General features: G+C 31.3%; 1 protein-coding gene across 2 annotated transcripts in view; it reads right to left on the bottom strand.

Moving 5' to 3' along the window:
* The window catches only part of LOC139524207 (ankyrin and armadillo repeat-containing protein-like), a 42,748-nt gene that overhangs the window by 10,112 nt on the left and 16,299 nt on the right, over positions 1 to 16,337 (bottom strand). Inside the window, exons 5-8 of one of the 2 annotated variants that reach the window (XR_011664752.1) lie at positions 12,328 to 12,475; positions 10,180 to 10,299; positions 8,691 to 9,304; positions 6,835 to 8,436 (exon numbers count right to left, since the gene is read on the bottom strand). Coding sequence is in view for 1 of the 2 variants with exons in the window: in XM_071318863.1 (XP_071174964.1) it covers positions 9,031 to 9,304; positions 10,180 to 10,299; positions 12,328 to 12,475 (542 nt within the window). In the remaining variant the exon portion in view is untranslated. Of the gene's footprint in view, positions 1 to 6,834; positions 8,437 to 8,690; positions 9,305 to 10,179; positions 10,300 to 12,327; positions 12,476 to 16,337 lie in introns of those variants that run through there. The other variant, XM_071318863.1, reaches the window with a different exon arrangement.

Genomic DNA, 16,337 nt, shown 5'->3' with positions numbered 1-16,337 from the left:
TTATTTTTTGAGGCGGATGAATTTTTCACGAAAATTACTCTTGTCGGATGAAATAAGTTATTATAACGGATTTGAAAGAAACCATCATGTGCGTGATATTTTCCGACGAAAATTTTGACCATTCACCAAAAAATAACCACTTAATTAATTTATACCGATTATTCATTACCACAACACGCGAACAATATAGGTAAAGTTTTGTTTGAATAGTGTAATTGTAATTGGTTTCTTCTATATCTACTAAGCAAAATGTTTAGCTTAAGTCTTATAAAGCGAACTACGCAGTTTCAATGTGTTTTCTATACACTGGTCATAACTACTATACCTTTAACTTTAACTTTCATTCCAGATGCAACAGATTTCTCCTCTTTACGAAGACTCGTATTCCAGTCTGAAGTAAATTGGTATTAGATCGCGTTTTTCTTGGAGTGTTTAGGACGTCCTTACACTAAATCCGTTGGATGCGTACTGATCAAAATCCAAGATGTTTGTGAACATGTGGTTTATCTATCAGTTAAAATTCTGCTTTAAACTTGCTTTCAGTATCTGCTAGTATGTCTTAGAGTTGTAACTTGTGTCGTTTGTTTTTTTGTTGGTTATTTCTGTACTTTGTACCAATCTCAGTGGTTTAAATGGTTCACATTCATTCTGCGGCTAGTAATACTTACATGATAAACGAATAAACGAATAGATTATTTATTGCAGTAGTTACATGCAATGGCAAGTTTTAGAACACAAACATATTTACATTTTGACAAATATAAAAAGCATGAATTCTAGAATATTACAATTGGCAAACAAGAAACTAATTACACTTAATCTGCCCAGCGGATTTCACAGAATTTATGATTTTACAACCAATGATCTAGATTTTGTTTGACACATATACCATGATTCTACATATTTGGCCGCGAACAGTATAATATTCTGGTAAATACTGCAAACTTACAAATCTGTAGCCAGGACACACAGTAATCTGCGTTCTCTTGGTATATGTTAACAACAAGTGTGGACACAGATTAGTGCGGATAATTATCATTTGTTAAAAGTGTCAGGTTGTTTAAGTCAAGGTATATTAGGACGTTATACTGTAATTGGCATGAAATAGTTTACTCTTTGAAAGTATAGTCCCCTACGTGTTACTGTATCCCCCTTTACAGCAATTCTAACGTTCTTTTTTTTTGGCAGAAATTAAATTTGTCGATTGAACCGTAATCAAGTTATAAAAAAGAAGATGTGGTATGATTGCCAATGATACAACTGTTATCTCCACAAAAAAAACAAAAAAGACACAGAAATTATCAACTATAGGTCACCGTACAGCCTTCAATAATGAGCAAAGCCCATACCGCATAGTCAGTTATAAAAGGCCCGGAAATGACAATGTAAAACAATTCAAAGGAGAAAACTAGCGGCCTGATTAATGTATAAAAAAATAAACAAAAAAAAGACAAATATGTAACACATAAACAAACGACAACCACTGGTTTACAGGCTCCTGACTTGGGACAGGCACATACATAAAGAATGACTGCAGTGGCGGATCCAGAACTTTCCCTAAGGGGGGGCCCGCTGACTGACCTAAGGGGGGCCCGCTCCAGTCATGCTTCAATGATTCCCTATATAATCAACCAAATTTTTCCCACGAAAGGGGGGGGGCGGCCCCCCCCCCCCCAGGGCCCCCCCCTGGATCCGCCTATGAATGAGGCAGGGTTAAGCATGTAAGCGGGATCCCAACCCTCCCCTAACCTGGGACAGTGGTTTGTATATTAAGCGTTGTGTGCATCACCCTATAACTATCGAGATTGGGTAAACTTCCAATAATCCACAAGCAACTTTAGAAGAATCTGTTTCTCTAATGATTAAAACATATTATTTTGTCTTATTTGCTAAACTAAAATACCCTTCGAATGCCTTAAACTTCCACAAAGTAGCATAGTTTGATTCATACAGTGTACTGATAAAGGTTATGACCCTTAAATTCATCCAATCATCTTCTGATATCACTGGCAACTTCACGTTGATTTTTTTTTATACAATGGAACGGAAAGAGATAAGTTCCATAGAATTAGAGAAAAGTGAACAAAGAATTGCTTTTCAGATAAAATAAAGGAGTAGGTCCGGTAAGGGCCGATTTTGGCCTCAAATTTCAGGTTCAAGTGTCTACTTTAGTCGAATCAATTAGTATGACTGTGTGAAAGATTTTAACTGATTTAGTCCCTAAAAACGTTCCAATTCAAGCCTTAAAAATATGAAAAATCAATCGCATATGCCATAATATGTCACTTTCAAATGGTTTTGGTTAAAAACGAAAGTGGCCGCATCCGTGTTTATTTTCAACCTTTATATATGTTATGTATTATCATCAAATACAACTCAAATGCAGCCCCTTCCATTTCAAACGGAAACCGTCTAAAAATTAACCAAAATGCAAACATTTCGAGGATTTCAATTTTCAGTAATTTAACATGATTTAATGATGCAAGTACCCGATATAAGTGCATAGTACTGTCAAAAACAGCCCATATTTATGTAGCAGAAGTATGCTACTTTTCAATTGATAGCTAAAAAAAATTTTGAAAGATTACTACCAGAAACAAATGTAAATGCTGATGTAACATTGACCTTTGACATGAGACAAATATTATTCAAATTTGAAAATAGCTAGACATCTAGCTCAAAAAACATCTAGCTGCTGTGACCTTGACCTTTTATCCATTTACTTCAGAATCAAGGAGTCTTTCCAATCCAATGAGGTATTACCAAACGAAATTTAGTAAAAGTTGGGTGGTACATACCACTATGGGGAGATAACTCTGTAAAAATCAGCTGAACATTTTAATCACTATCTATTGTTAGGAAAATATTAAGCTTTTCAAAATTAGTGTTTATCAAACTGCTATATACTCAATGGTATTTTTCCAATAAGTGTGTTTCGATATTATTTTTAATTTTTATATTTTTGTCAACAGGTCAAATTAAATATTTTGTCAAAATTTTATGTAAATTAAATGAGCCAAATTAATTTTAGTGATGGTTTTTTGTACCCCTTTAAAACAAGCATCCAGAAATAAAAATATGCCAAAATTCTAGCTGCTCTGACCTTGGGTTACATTAACACCAAAATCAACAGGAATCTTCCTTACTCCATGCAGCATAATTGAACAAGTTGGTAAAAGGTGGACATATTACTCAATATATAACAAGGTTAGGCGGTGTTTACCATCCCTGGTATTTACCAGTGGCATTTACCGGTATTTACCACCCCAGACAATACTTTTCAAGTGGCCAATACTGGCAAATATTGGTCAATTGAAATTTTCATGGTGGTTTTTACTTTTTATTAGACTAAAAGCTTCATAAAAAGTAAAATATATTTAATTTTTTGTCCTAAGCATGTTACAGTTGATAAAATTTGTAAGGATTGTCAGGAACCCAGTGTCTCGCCTGCTCTTTCTGTTAATCGCAAGCTCAACTAAAATGAGGAAATAAATCAATAAAATATTCCTGTTGATACTATCTTTTGATTGTAAGAAGCTTCTGTCCAAGTTTGGTAAAAATCTAGGATAGTTTATGAATCTAATAAATATTTAAAAACTTTAACTGCAGACTGAATGTAATGTCAACTGGAAGAAAACAAAATTTCCTTCTAGATACTAGTTTTTGATCATAAACAAGCTTCTGTCCAAGTTTGGTACAAATCCAAAGTAGTATAAGAAAGTTATTAAAATTTTAAAAAGTTAAACCACAGAGTGAATGTGTTGTTTCGCAGCAAATCTAAGTCAATTTAAAAGTAAAATACGAAAAAATAGATTTATTTTACAAAATTTCCTTCTAGACAAGAGTGCACACACTGAAATGTCTCGCCTTCTTTACTAATCATTGATATTATGTTGATACTCCTAAATATAAAGCTTTATTACGACTTTCACATAAACTTAACATGAACCATGAAAATGAGGTGAAGGTCAGTTGAACCATATGCCAGGCAGACATGTACAGCTAACAATGCTTCCATACAACAAATATAGTTGACCTATTGCTTATAGTTTAAGAAAATAGATCAAAACACAAAAACTTAACACTGAGCAATGAACCGTGAAAACCAGGTCAAGGTCAAATAAAACCTGCACGACTGACATAAAGATCATAAAATATTTCCATACACCAAATATAGTTGACCTATGACATATAGTATTAGATAAAAAGACCAAAACTCAAAAACTTAACTTTGACCACTGAACCATGAAAATGAGGTCAAGGTCAGATGACATCTACCTGCTAGACATGTACACCTTACAATCATTCCATACAACAAATATAGTAAACCTATTGCATAAAGTATGAGAAAAACAGACCAAAACACAAAAACTTAACTATAACCACTGAACCATGAAAATGAGGTCAAGGTCAGATGACATCTGGCCGCTAGACATGAACACCTTACAATCATTCCATACAACAAATATAGTAAACCTATTGCATAAAGTATGAGTAAAACAGACCAAAACACAAAAACTTAACTATAACCACTGAACCATGAAAATGAGGTCAAGGTCAGATGACACCTGCAAGTTGGACATGTACACCTTACAGTCCTTCCATACACCGAATATACTAGTCCTATTGCTTATAGTATCTGAGATATGAACTTGACCACCAAAACTCAACCTTGTTCCTTGATCCATGAAATGAGGTCGAGGTCAAGTGAAAACTGTCTGACGGGCATGAGGACCTTGCAAGGTACGCACATACTAAATATAGTTATCCTATTACTTACAGTAAGAGAGAATTTAACATTACAAAAAATCTGAACTTTTTTTTAAGTGGTCACTGAACCATGAAAATGAGGTCAAGGACAATGGACATGTGACTGACGGAAACTTCGTAACATGAGGCATCTATATACAAAATATGAAGCATCCAGGTCTGCCACCTTCTAAAATATATAGCTTTTAAGAAGTGAGCTAACACAGCCGCCTATAGCCGCCGCCGTAGCCGCCGCCACCGGATCACTATCTCTATGTCGAGCTTTCTGCAACAAAAGTTGCAGGCTCGACAATAATAGCTTTTGATCATAAACAAGCTTTTGTACAAGTTTGATATAAATCAAAAATAGTATAAGAAAGTTATTAAATTTTAAAAAGTTTAACCACAGAGTGAATGTGTTGTTTCCTGGCAGAAAATCTAAGTCCATTTAAAAGTAAAATACGGAAAAATGGATTTATTTTTTACAAATTTACTTCTGGATACTATCTTTTGATCATAAACAAGCTTCTGTCCAAGTTTGGTACCAACCCAGGATAGTTAAAGAAAGTTATTAAAATTTTAAAAACTTTAACCACACAGTGAATGTAATATTTCCTGGCAGAAAAACTAAGTCCATTTATGAGTAAAATACAGAAAAAATGGAGTTTTATTATTACAAAATTTACTTCTGGACACTATCTTTGATCATAAACAAGCTTCTGTCCAAGTTTGGTAGAAATCCAGGATAGTTTGAGAAAGTTCAAAAACATTAACCACAGAGTGAATATTTGTGGACGCCGCCGCCGACGCCGGAATGTAGGATCGCTTAGTCTCGCTTTTTCGACTAAAGTCGAAGGGTAGACAATAAATGAATGAATTTTTTATATTGATTACAAACACCAGTCCTATACCTTCAATTTTAGTCCTTATGAATTAGATATTGCATGCTTTAGATATATAAAGAATTGACATATTAATTGTTTCAACAGTTTTAAATCCTGATATTACTTTTATTGAAAATAGTTTAAACATATTTATTTATATTTATTTTAGTCGAAATGGTACAGAATTGCTGGTAAAATGTTGTCTATTTATGGGAAGAAAGTTAAATGAACACTCAGACCACACAACCTATACACAGCCTGACAACTTTTTGTATTATTCTTTCCAAGGTTCAAGAGGACAAACACATTTTGGCAGAATAATTTTAACAAACATTTTCGCATTAAAAACATTTAATTTTAATTTCTTTTTATAGTTTACTTGCATACTTACAATGAACTTTCACTTTCACTTACAATTGCTATTTATAATGTTACTTACCATAGTACCATTGTGACGTTTAAATTTTTACAACCCGATTTTGTACTTCAGCATGATTTTATGTATTGTTTTTATCCAGATGACGGTGCCCTGGACACCGAAACATGTCGATCAATAAATTTCTGCAGCAGTCCCTAAAGTGTTGTTGTTATAAGACTCTCTATATTTATTTATAGTGGATTGGGAAACAAGTTTTGCACCTTATATTAATCCCTTTCCACTCTGCGGGGGCGAATGCTGCCTTGTAGCGACATTAGCCTGCTCTTTTCTGAAATCATCGACTATCATCGTTTCCTCAAGACCATACTTGCAAATGATGTCAGTCTCTGAAATTTTCATCCCGGAACAAGAATCGAACCAGGAACCTTTGTGATAGTAGTCCAATGCACTAACTACACCACGGCTATTGAAAATGCATATATAACATCTCGAAACCAAAATTTGACCAACATTTTTGTCATTTTTATAGCTGCTGTGACCTTGATCTTTGACCTCAAAACCAATAGGGTCTCTGTAATTATATGTTCTTTTCCTTTTCTTCTATTTCATAAGTTTGTGGTTTAATATTTTTAGTTTAATGTTGTGGTTTAATATATTTAATTTAATATTGTGGTTTAATATATTTAATCTAATGTGATTGAAGGTCGGGGGTTTAGTATTTTTAATTTAATGATGTGATTTAATGTTGTGGTTTAATAATGTGATGTGTCTGTACAATTTGTCTTGTCTTCTTTTAATTTTGGCCTCAAAACCCATAAGATTATAACGATTCTTTATTACACATTTCATCAACAATAACAAATAATTAAAATGCTTTTTAAGTTTGAAGTCTTACAAAGACTTAGGTTAGTATCCATATTAAAACATAAATGATATACATATACGTTAATTCATATCTGACATAGAAATGGTAAAAAAAAATACAACTCAAATGGCAAAGTAACAATCTTGTTTAGTCTTCAATTGTACACATTGTTCCAAAGAAAAGTGTATATAAAGCTTAGCCGAATGTACAAATTGGATTTATCAAACACATCACAGATATATAAATAAACCAATATTTTAACTTTTTATTTCAAAACAAAATGAAAGCATCATAGTAAATTTGATTTGCAGAAATAAAGTCAGTCTCAGTTAAGTTATAACAACACTTTTACTGCATAGAAAATGTGAAAGGTCACGGTGGTGTCATTTTGTAATCAGAAATTATGACATTAACCCTATAGATAAATTTTGATGCCACATGATTTGAAGTTGAATTTATTGTAATAACAAAATTCGCTGTTTCAGAATTTAATGGATTTTGTAATATTTTCTAAAGCGTACACCAAAACGTTGTGATTGGTGAAGAATGCCATTGGGAAGTTAACACAAAAATGAGGTAAGTAAATAAATTTGGCAAAACTGCTTAATTTTGCTTTCAGCAAACCTTTATGAATGATAGAATAAATCATAGGAAAAAAACATACAAATTTATATAAAAATAAGTACCATTATATGTTATTTCAAGTATCTTAAAAAGTTCTACTTTTTTTTTGCTTGCTTTAAAGTCATTTTTATATCCAAAAATAAAAATGATGAATACTAACTTTGTAGAAAAAGAAAGTAGCTTTAAAAACAATGAAATGATACAAAAAATGCAAATATTGCATGTCATCAACAAATACAAAAATATATAAAAGATTTAGGTAAAAAAAATGTATAACAAGAATATATAAAATAATTAGAGGCATTTAGAAGAATAAAATATATATGAGCTATAATAGTTAGAAAATATAAAAAAATAAATGATAACAAGCACTCTTTAGTTCAGAAACAAAACATTTCAGAAAAAGTCTGGAGTAAACGAAATTACTTACTGTAGATCATTTATTTCCATGGCAACCAATTTTATTGAATTAAGGAATTCTGAATATGGAATTTTCAATTTCTACTTGATTTTCAATGTGTGGTGTTTAAAAATTCTGCATATATATGCAAATATAGGAAATAATTCAGAAATTATTGTTTGTGTTTATTATTGCAATCTTTTTAAGAATGAAAAAAAAGAAAGATTAACTATTGTGGTTTCAGGTAAATCATCATACAGATATATGCATCAGATACCAGCATTACAGTTATTATCACAATAATCACCAAATCACATTATTAAAATCAATAAAAACCTTGCAATAATTTCTAAATTAACACTATTCAAAAATATTATAATGTCATGTATAAAATTCCTATCACATTTTTTCAATAAATACTCATTAACTAATTAAATCACTACAAAATTTAATATCACAAAGACAAATTATTAGGTTATCTCCCATTTTCATGTTATCAATTAGAAATGCACTAATTTTTGTTTGTTTGCTACTTCTTTAGGGAGCTACCATTTAATTTTTATGGGGGGGGGCTAGGATGAAATTTGAAAAAAATAGGCAGCACAGGAGTTTTGAGTAAAAAAAAGGCAGGATGAGACACTTGCAAAAAAAAAAAGTCAGCATAAACTTTAAAAAAAAGGCAGGACCGAACAGAGTGAAAAATAAAAAGGCAAGACAGAGATTACAGCTAAAAAAAAATGCAGGACAAAATTTTTCATCCAAGCCCCCCCATAAAAATCAAATGGTAGCTCCCTTAGATTTCAAATATTATGTAAATATAAATGCATCCCACAAACACACTGTCAAGGCAAATTTTCAAGCGATGAAACTTATAAGACTTATTTTTGGGTGTAAGGATCCCATAGATAAGAGAAGGGTTCTAAAAAGTCCTGATGTTAAATAGCAGGCCTCTGGCCTACAGACTGAATAACATTTCGTAAACACAAAATGGAATGAAAATTGATAAGTTTAAATTAAATGAATATCTATGTTTTTTGTTAAATAGAGCAAATGAGTCATCCTTTTTATCCAAAGGACAAGTCCTCGCTACCTTAATATACAATTTTAAATATTTTGTGCAGAGTGAATTTCATTCAGCAGCAATTTCTTGAAGTTGTGGTGATTGGCTTGATTCTAGGGAAATCTGGCTGGCATTGATTGGAGTTTCTGCTTGGATTGGAGTTCCATCAGTCCTACTACCTGTGTCATGTCGAGATATTGTCCTAGATGTTGACCCCTGATCCCCTATTCGACCTTCATCAGCATTTGTATTGGAAGATGAAGATGGTGTATTAGAAATTGTGTCTATAGATATACCAGGACCATCAGGTGGTATAAATCCAACAAGATTTGGTCTACCATCCCTGAAAAAATATTCATTTATTAATTATACAAAACATCTCCGAAGTTACTAAAGTTTCAAGATGATGAGACATCTACTGTAATAAATTCGGAAATTATTGCGTGCATTTATTATTGCTAATTTGTCATTTCAGGCCAAAATGCAATGTGAATTTATGCGATATTGAGAAAAATCCTGTTTAATTCATATAAAAAATTTAAAATACGAGTAAATTATTGCGATTATAACCCTGTGGCAATTTTCACAATAATGAAAACATCGCAGTAATTTCTGAATTTACGGTATTAAGTAAATCATTGTGAATATTTTTGACCAAATGCTTTCACTTGATAGTGGACAGATAAACAGACCTGTAAACATATGTCTCTGGACTATTCTAGCATAGGCATTAACACATTAACTAATTGGTGATCTAGTACTGACAAAAATTTTAATTGCAGTTCTGCCTGTACTTTTGGCTCACATTGAACAGCAAGCTATAAAGGGCCTGAAAAAATTACTAGTGTAAAACCATTCAAAGGGGAAAACCAACGGTCTAATCTATATAAAAAAACGAGAAATGAAAAACACTTACGAACCACATCAACAAACGACAACTACTTAACATCTGACTGTTTCTTTTTGTGTCTCATTTATTGACTGCTTTACCGATCTTTAATATGTTTGTACTCAAATATGATAATATAGAAAATCAAAGGATTTGGGGTATATGTCCACAACACAAGATCAATACATGCACATCAACAAAAAACCACAACAAGGAACAGTGTTTTTATTGCTGTTCTTCATCTTAAAATCTCAAAGTCAAATATGTATGATTATTCATTTTCATTAAATTTTTTTATTAATTTATTGAAATTTTCATAATTTACTTACTGTACAGGAGGAAGTCCAACTTTCTTGTAATGTTGCCATCCCTTGAGGAAATCAGGACTGATTTTACAGTTCTTGGTATAATGCAGTAAAACTCTCATCAAATAGGGATCTGCTCTACATCTAGAGAAAAATAATTGATAACATATGTAAAAGAACAACTACATTTGTACAATACTATTTCAATACCATCTAAAACTAAAATTTACTGGTATGAAAGCTAAACAACAAGTGATATATATAGACAATAGTTGCAGATAAAACTATCATAGCAATATAACATATTATAGAAAAAACAGAGCAGACAATTTTATTCAATGGCTCTTTTCACAAAATTCTTAAGACTTACTTGCTTACTATTAAGCCTCCTTTTCTTTACAAAAAAATTCATCATATACATGTATAACAATTCAAATTATCAAAGAATAAAGCTTTGTCTACTTCTCAGTTATAGAAGTTTTTTCTTCAGATTTGTCATTTTGCACATGATTTTATGTGAGATACATTGTGTGTTTATCCAAAGCTAAGGCAAATATCCTTCTTGTTCTGAATTAGTTTCTCTGTTGTTTGATTGGATGAGAGATACAGGGTTCTCGCATAGGATTTTTGAAGGCGAGTCCAGGGACTCATCATTTTTAGGTATGATGAGTCCAACAGCAAGAAGAAAATATTGTATTTCAATATAAAGTAATATTTTAGTCTCCATTTCCTAACAGAGCAATGAAATCAAATCAAATTCAGATCACTTTTAAACTTTTGCTATAAAATGATGATATTTGTGTTTAACTGTGTTCAGTTAATACAAAATATTTCAATCTTGATGCATCTGTGGACTCACCAGTTTTGAAAATGGTGAGTCCAGACAGATTTTGATGAGTCCAGGACTCATAGACTTGGTGAGAACCCTGAGATATCCCAAAAGCATTGGCAGGTAACCTACATGTTCGGACTTTTCTTTTCATGCATGATGTATGTATGGAGAGATATTCCAAAGATTTAAAAAGTTTCCCTGCTACATTTTGTATGAAAGATATCTCCAATAAAGGGCTGCGCTTGAGCGCATGATACGCCCGTTGCTCTTTTAACTTGTCTTTTATGCTTTAAATGAATTTATATGATCAACTAGAAATATATATACAAATCAAAAGGGATGTTACATTAATATATTCACCAAAGTTTCATAAAATCCCCCTTTTTTAAGCATAAAAATTCATTACTTAAGAAAACGTAAAATCTGAAATTTATAAAAATGGAAAGGGAGCTTATGTCAATAGATTTAAACAATTTATAAAAGTTGCATAAAATTTTGTGAAAGTGTTAGTTATTGTCCCAAAATTGGAAAATCCCCCCTTTTTTAAGCATAAAAATTCATAACACGGAAATGTAAAATCTGAAATTTATTAAAATTGAAAGGGAGCTTACATCAATAGATATAAACAATTCACCAAAGTTTCATGGACATTGGTGAAAGCCTTTTTTGAGTTATTGTCCGAAGTGTTGAAAATCCCCCTTTTTTTTATGAATAAAGCCCCATAAATCCAAAACTTAAAATCTAAAATTTATAAAAATTGAAAGGGAGCTATATCAATAGATATAAACAATTCACCAAAGTTTCATGGACATTGGTGAAAGCCTTTTTGAGTTATTGTCCGAAGTGTTGAAAATCCCCCTTTTTTTTATGAATAAAGCCCAATACATCCAAAACTTAAAATCTGAAATTTATAAAAATTAAAAGGGAGCTTACATCAATAGATATAAACAATTCACCAAAGTTTCATGGACATTGGTGAAAGCCTTTTTGAGTTATTGTCCAAAGTGTTGAAAATCCCCCCTTTTTTATGAATAAAGCCCCATAAATCCAAAACTTAAAATCTGAAATTTAAAAAAAACGAAAGGGAGCTTACGTCAATAGATATAAACAATTCACTGAAGTTTCATGGAAATTGGTGAAAGTGTTTTTGAGTTATTGTCCGAAGTGTGGACGACGGACGGACGGACGGATGGACAGACGGACAACGGTATACCATAATACGTCCCGTCTAAAAGATGACGGGCATATAAAAACCTTGGAAGCTTTCTTACCTGTTCAGATCTTTCTTTCCTGGGCATAATTGAATGAGAGATAACTCAAAATAATGTAAGCTATCCTACCTATTTAAAATTTGTCTTTCTCCAGAATGGTTGAAAGAAAGGTATCCCAAAGCTATTGAAGCACATCCTCTGATTTGTTCAGCAGGAGACAGAAGCTGTTGACAGAGGAGATTTACAGCATCTATAGAAACAATGGCAGCAGGTACTCCTGAAAATACAATTATACATGTAAATACAAGTGACACAAAAAAAACACCTTTTTATCCATAAAATTGAGAATGGAAATAGGGAATATGTGTCAAAGAGACAACAACCTGACCAAAGAGCAAAAAACAGCCCAAGGCTACCATTAGGTCTTCAATTAACAGAGCATGAAAATTCCAAGTCAGCATTAGAGGCTCTTAATAAAAAGGCCATAAAAAAGAATAGGTTTGTTTGCCCTAACCCTACCTACCCAGAAAATAGCTGCCTACTCTAAATCTTTTATTGACCTGATGTTACAAATATTTTTTTTATTCAAATAGGAATGAAGACTAATAGACATCTGATACTTAAATTTCTCTTTGCCAAAAAAAAGGAAAAGAAAATGCCTACCTACCTACCCACTGTCTCAATGTTAGGTAGGGTTTGGGCAAACCATAATATTTTTAAGTGTGGCCAAATGTATACAAGTTCAGTGAAAATGGATGTCAATCTATGTAGGGATAAATCTTTGTTAAGATTATCTATTTAAAATGAAGAACTGTATGATAAAAACAAAAAGAAATTTTATGAGTAAAATAAATAAATGTATTTTTTTTATCATAATTGTAAATACACTATGGAAGAGCAATGATATGTCATATCACTGAAGAATATACCTCTCTAAATGATGGAATTTAAAGACTTACCCACATAAATTTATAAATTTTACTGAAATGAAAAGCTAGTTCCAAATATTATTAATTTTTGTTGGGACTACTTAGATAGACTGAAATGAGGAAATCTCCACGAAATTTTAAGAAAATGAATGTATTTTAAAATAAGAATTCCAAGCATAAAATGGGATCCAGAACACAGTACTATTGTACTGAATACAGAAAAAGAGATAGTTATATCAGTGATTTATACATCGCAATGGTTTTATTTTCAAAAATGGACAAAGAAATAAAAAAATTAAACTGATGGTTGTCAAAATAAGCCAATTTCACAATGTGGACAGGTCTTTCAAAAGATTTTATCAGTAATTCAATGGTTTCAATGAGTAAATATTTACTTGGACAGGATCTAACAAAATCTATCGATAACCAACTCTTATTGAAAAAATCAAGGATTTTAAAGTAAAAATGGATACAAATGCTTTCAAAGTTATCAATACAATTCAATTAAGTAGTTGTAATTAGATAGTTAAATTGGGACTTCAATTACAGAGTATCTTCCATTTTGAGTTAAATATACTAGTCAAGGTTTGGAATTTTAATTAAAATGGTACATTATTTTAAATAGATATGACTGCTGATGTTCAAATGTACAATGCAACCAATTATGTGAACTATGAGTACTGAGACTGAAAAGACAACACGACAAAGTATATCAACTATGATTGTTGTGTGGATACTTCTATCTATGTATATGAAGGTTAAAGCAAACAAAAATACTAGAACTACATGAAGACTGTTGGTATATACACAAACAAAATCAAAATTTAATTTAACCAGAATATCAGCCTTTAAGGTGGTACCAGATGTCTAGACTAAAATTAATTTGGCTTGTTTAATTTTCATAAAATTTTGACAAAATATTTCCTTTGAACCTTTGAAAAAAAAAAACTTGAACCACACACTTTATATCAGAAAAATTTCATTGATATAGCAGTTTGATATTGAACACTAATTCTGATCATTGAGAAGCTGAATATTTCCTAAACAATAAAATGTGGTTAAAACATTTAGCTTATTTTTACTGAGTTATCTCCCTGTAGTGTTATGTTACATACCATCTTAATTTGGTCTGACCTCATGAATTTGTGTATAAACCCCTCTCCCCCTGTTTACATTGATACATTTATAAGAGAGAAAAAAGGATTAAGTCTGAGAATCAGCCTCCAAAAAGCTGTTCTTTTGAAAATTTCTAAATGTATAAAAAATTTCGGATTTATCAGAAGTTGATGCACTGCCTAACCATTTATTCTGTGAAATGAATTTTAATCATTAATTCTTGCCTGGCTGCATATCTCATAAAAACTTAATACAAAGCACCCAAGTTGATTAAATTTATGAATGGGTATATAATTGAATGTATTGTTAAATTTTAATGTATTCAGACAACAAAATGTTACACGCAAATACCAAATGTATAGCTAGTAATTAAGGAATAACTAAATCAATGAAGCCTTTAAAGTATAGTTACAATTCTGTTTAAATATTTGAATAGGCATTTGAATCTATAGCTAATCTTTAACAGTTGTATCTAAAGCTTTATTCATAGTTATAAAGCTATACAAGATAAGCATTGCTAGTACGATAAATAAAGCGTAATTTTGTAAAAAAATAAATAAATATTTGTTTTATCATAAAGATGAATTATTTTTCATTTGGATGTAACTATTTCATGCTTTCAAATAAAAATAATGAAATGTTCATTAGCAATATTTAAGTAACTATCTAGGGCTGAGCAAGAAAATGTGGCAATGGAAGTATGGCTAAATTGTTTTGCTGATTTTACGCCATAAATGTTTTTTTTGACCACCATGCTTTTATCAATAATTATTAGGACTTTTATAAATAATCCCAATCTCTTAAATAGTGGAATTTTGCTTTCAAGTCTATGATACCACAAATAAAATTCCCTGTACATTTAACAGGACTACCTTTTCTTGGAAAATTTTATTGGAGGTCAAAATTCAAAAACAATTCCTGCAATCTGATTAATGAAAAACACAAGCTAAAGACTGTATGGTGTCCCCTGGTTGTGATTTCTTTTGAATTTTTGTGTCTTATTGTTGTTGTCCCATTGACATATACCAAAAATCTTTCTTATTCTTATATATATCAGTGGCAGATCCGGGGGAGGATCCGGGGGTTGGAAACCCCCTTCTTTTGGAAGATCAATGCATTTGAATGGCGACATATAGTTGGAACACCCCCCCCCCCTTCCCCACCCTTTTCAAAATGTCTGGATCCGCCCATGTATATGTTATGAATATTTTGAGTATAATTTCCAGGAATATTACTGATATCCCAAACAGAAATGTAAAAATTTCAGAAATGATGCATGAAATATAGATCAATAATATATCCTTGATAATTCTTAACACTAAGATTATAATACAATATTCAATTTGTTATAGTGATTACATGTAATTTTTATATTTCAAAACATACCCCTCTCATACTCTATAAAAAAAAGACTATCTCTATAAATCTTGTAGGTAAAAAATGTGAAAAAATAAAATTATAACTAAATGTGCCATATATTTCTTATTTTTAGGACTAAATCTTGCAACTTGTGAAAAAGGGAAGGGATCAATATGGGAAAAGGGGTTAAACAATTATTTGTACATGATTAACAAATTTAAGGAACCAAATCTGCAGTGGAACTATCAAGATTACAGAGTTATCTTATAAAATGAACCCTTTTTTACAATAAAAGTCTAACAACTGGCATAACTCTAAAATGAAAATTAAAAAAAAAAAAAAACAGTTGTAAGAAAAAAAAGAAATTTCAATGCTTCATCACTATCCACATTGTGTCAAATTTTATACAACTGGTTGAAGCAACTTTGACTTTTAAGATTAGTAAATAGAAAAATCGCTGAACAATTTGTTTCTGTGTTCCATCTTAGAAATGTGCATATAAACTCATGAGTTTACAACATATATGATTTCAATGGTCATAGAAGTGTACAATGTTAGAATAAGAGCTTTTTTAAAAATGGTATCATAAGTGGCCTTAAATTTTCTGACAATTTTTTTAACCCAGGATATCCCACAAATTGAGCTGCATTAGATTGAAATTGATTTTGGAACATTCAAATAAGAAGTTAAAGACTAAGGGACGACATCAAAAGATCGATGTAGGATAAAAAGCTT

The sequence above is a fragment of the Mytilus edulis genome, chromosome 5, assembly GCF_963676685.1.
Source record: "Mytilus edulis chromosome 5, xbMytEdul2.2, whole genome shotgun sequence".
Classification (NCBI taxonomy): Eukaryota; Metazoa; Mollusca; class Bivalvia; order Mytilida; family Mytilidae; genus Mytilus; species Mytilus edulis.
This window is presented reverse-complemented; position numbering and strand designations above follow the sequence as displayed.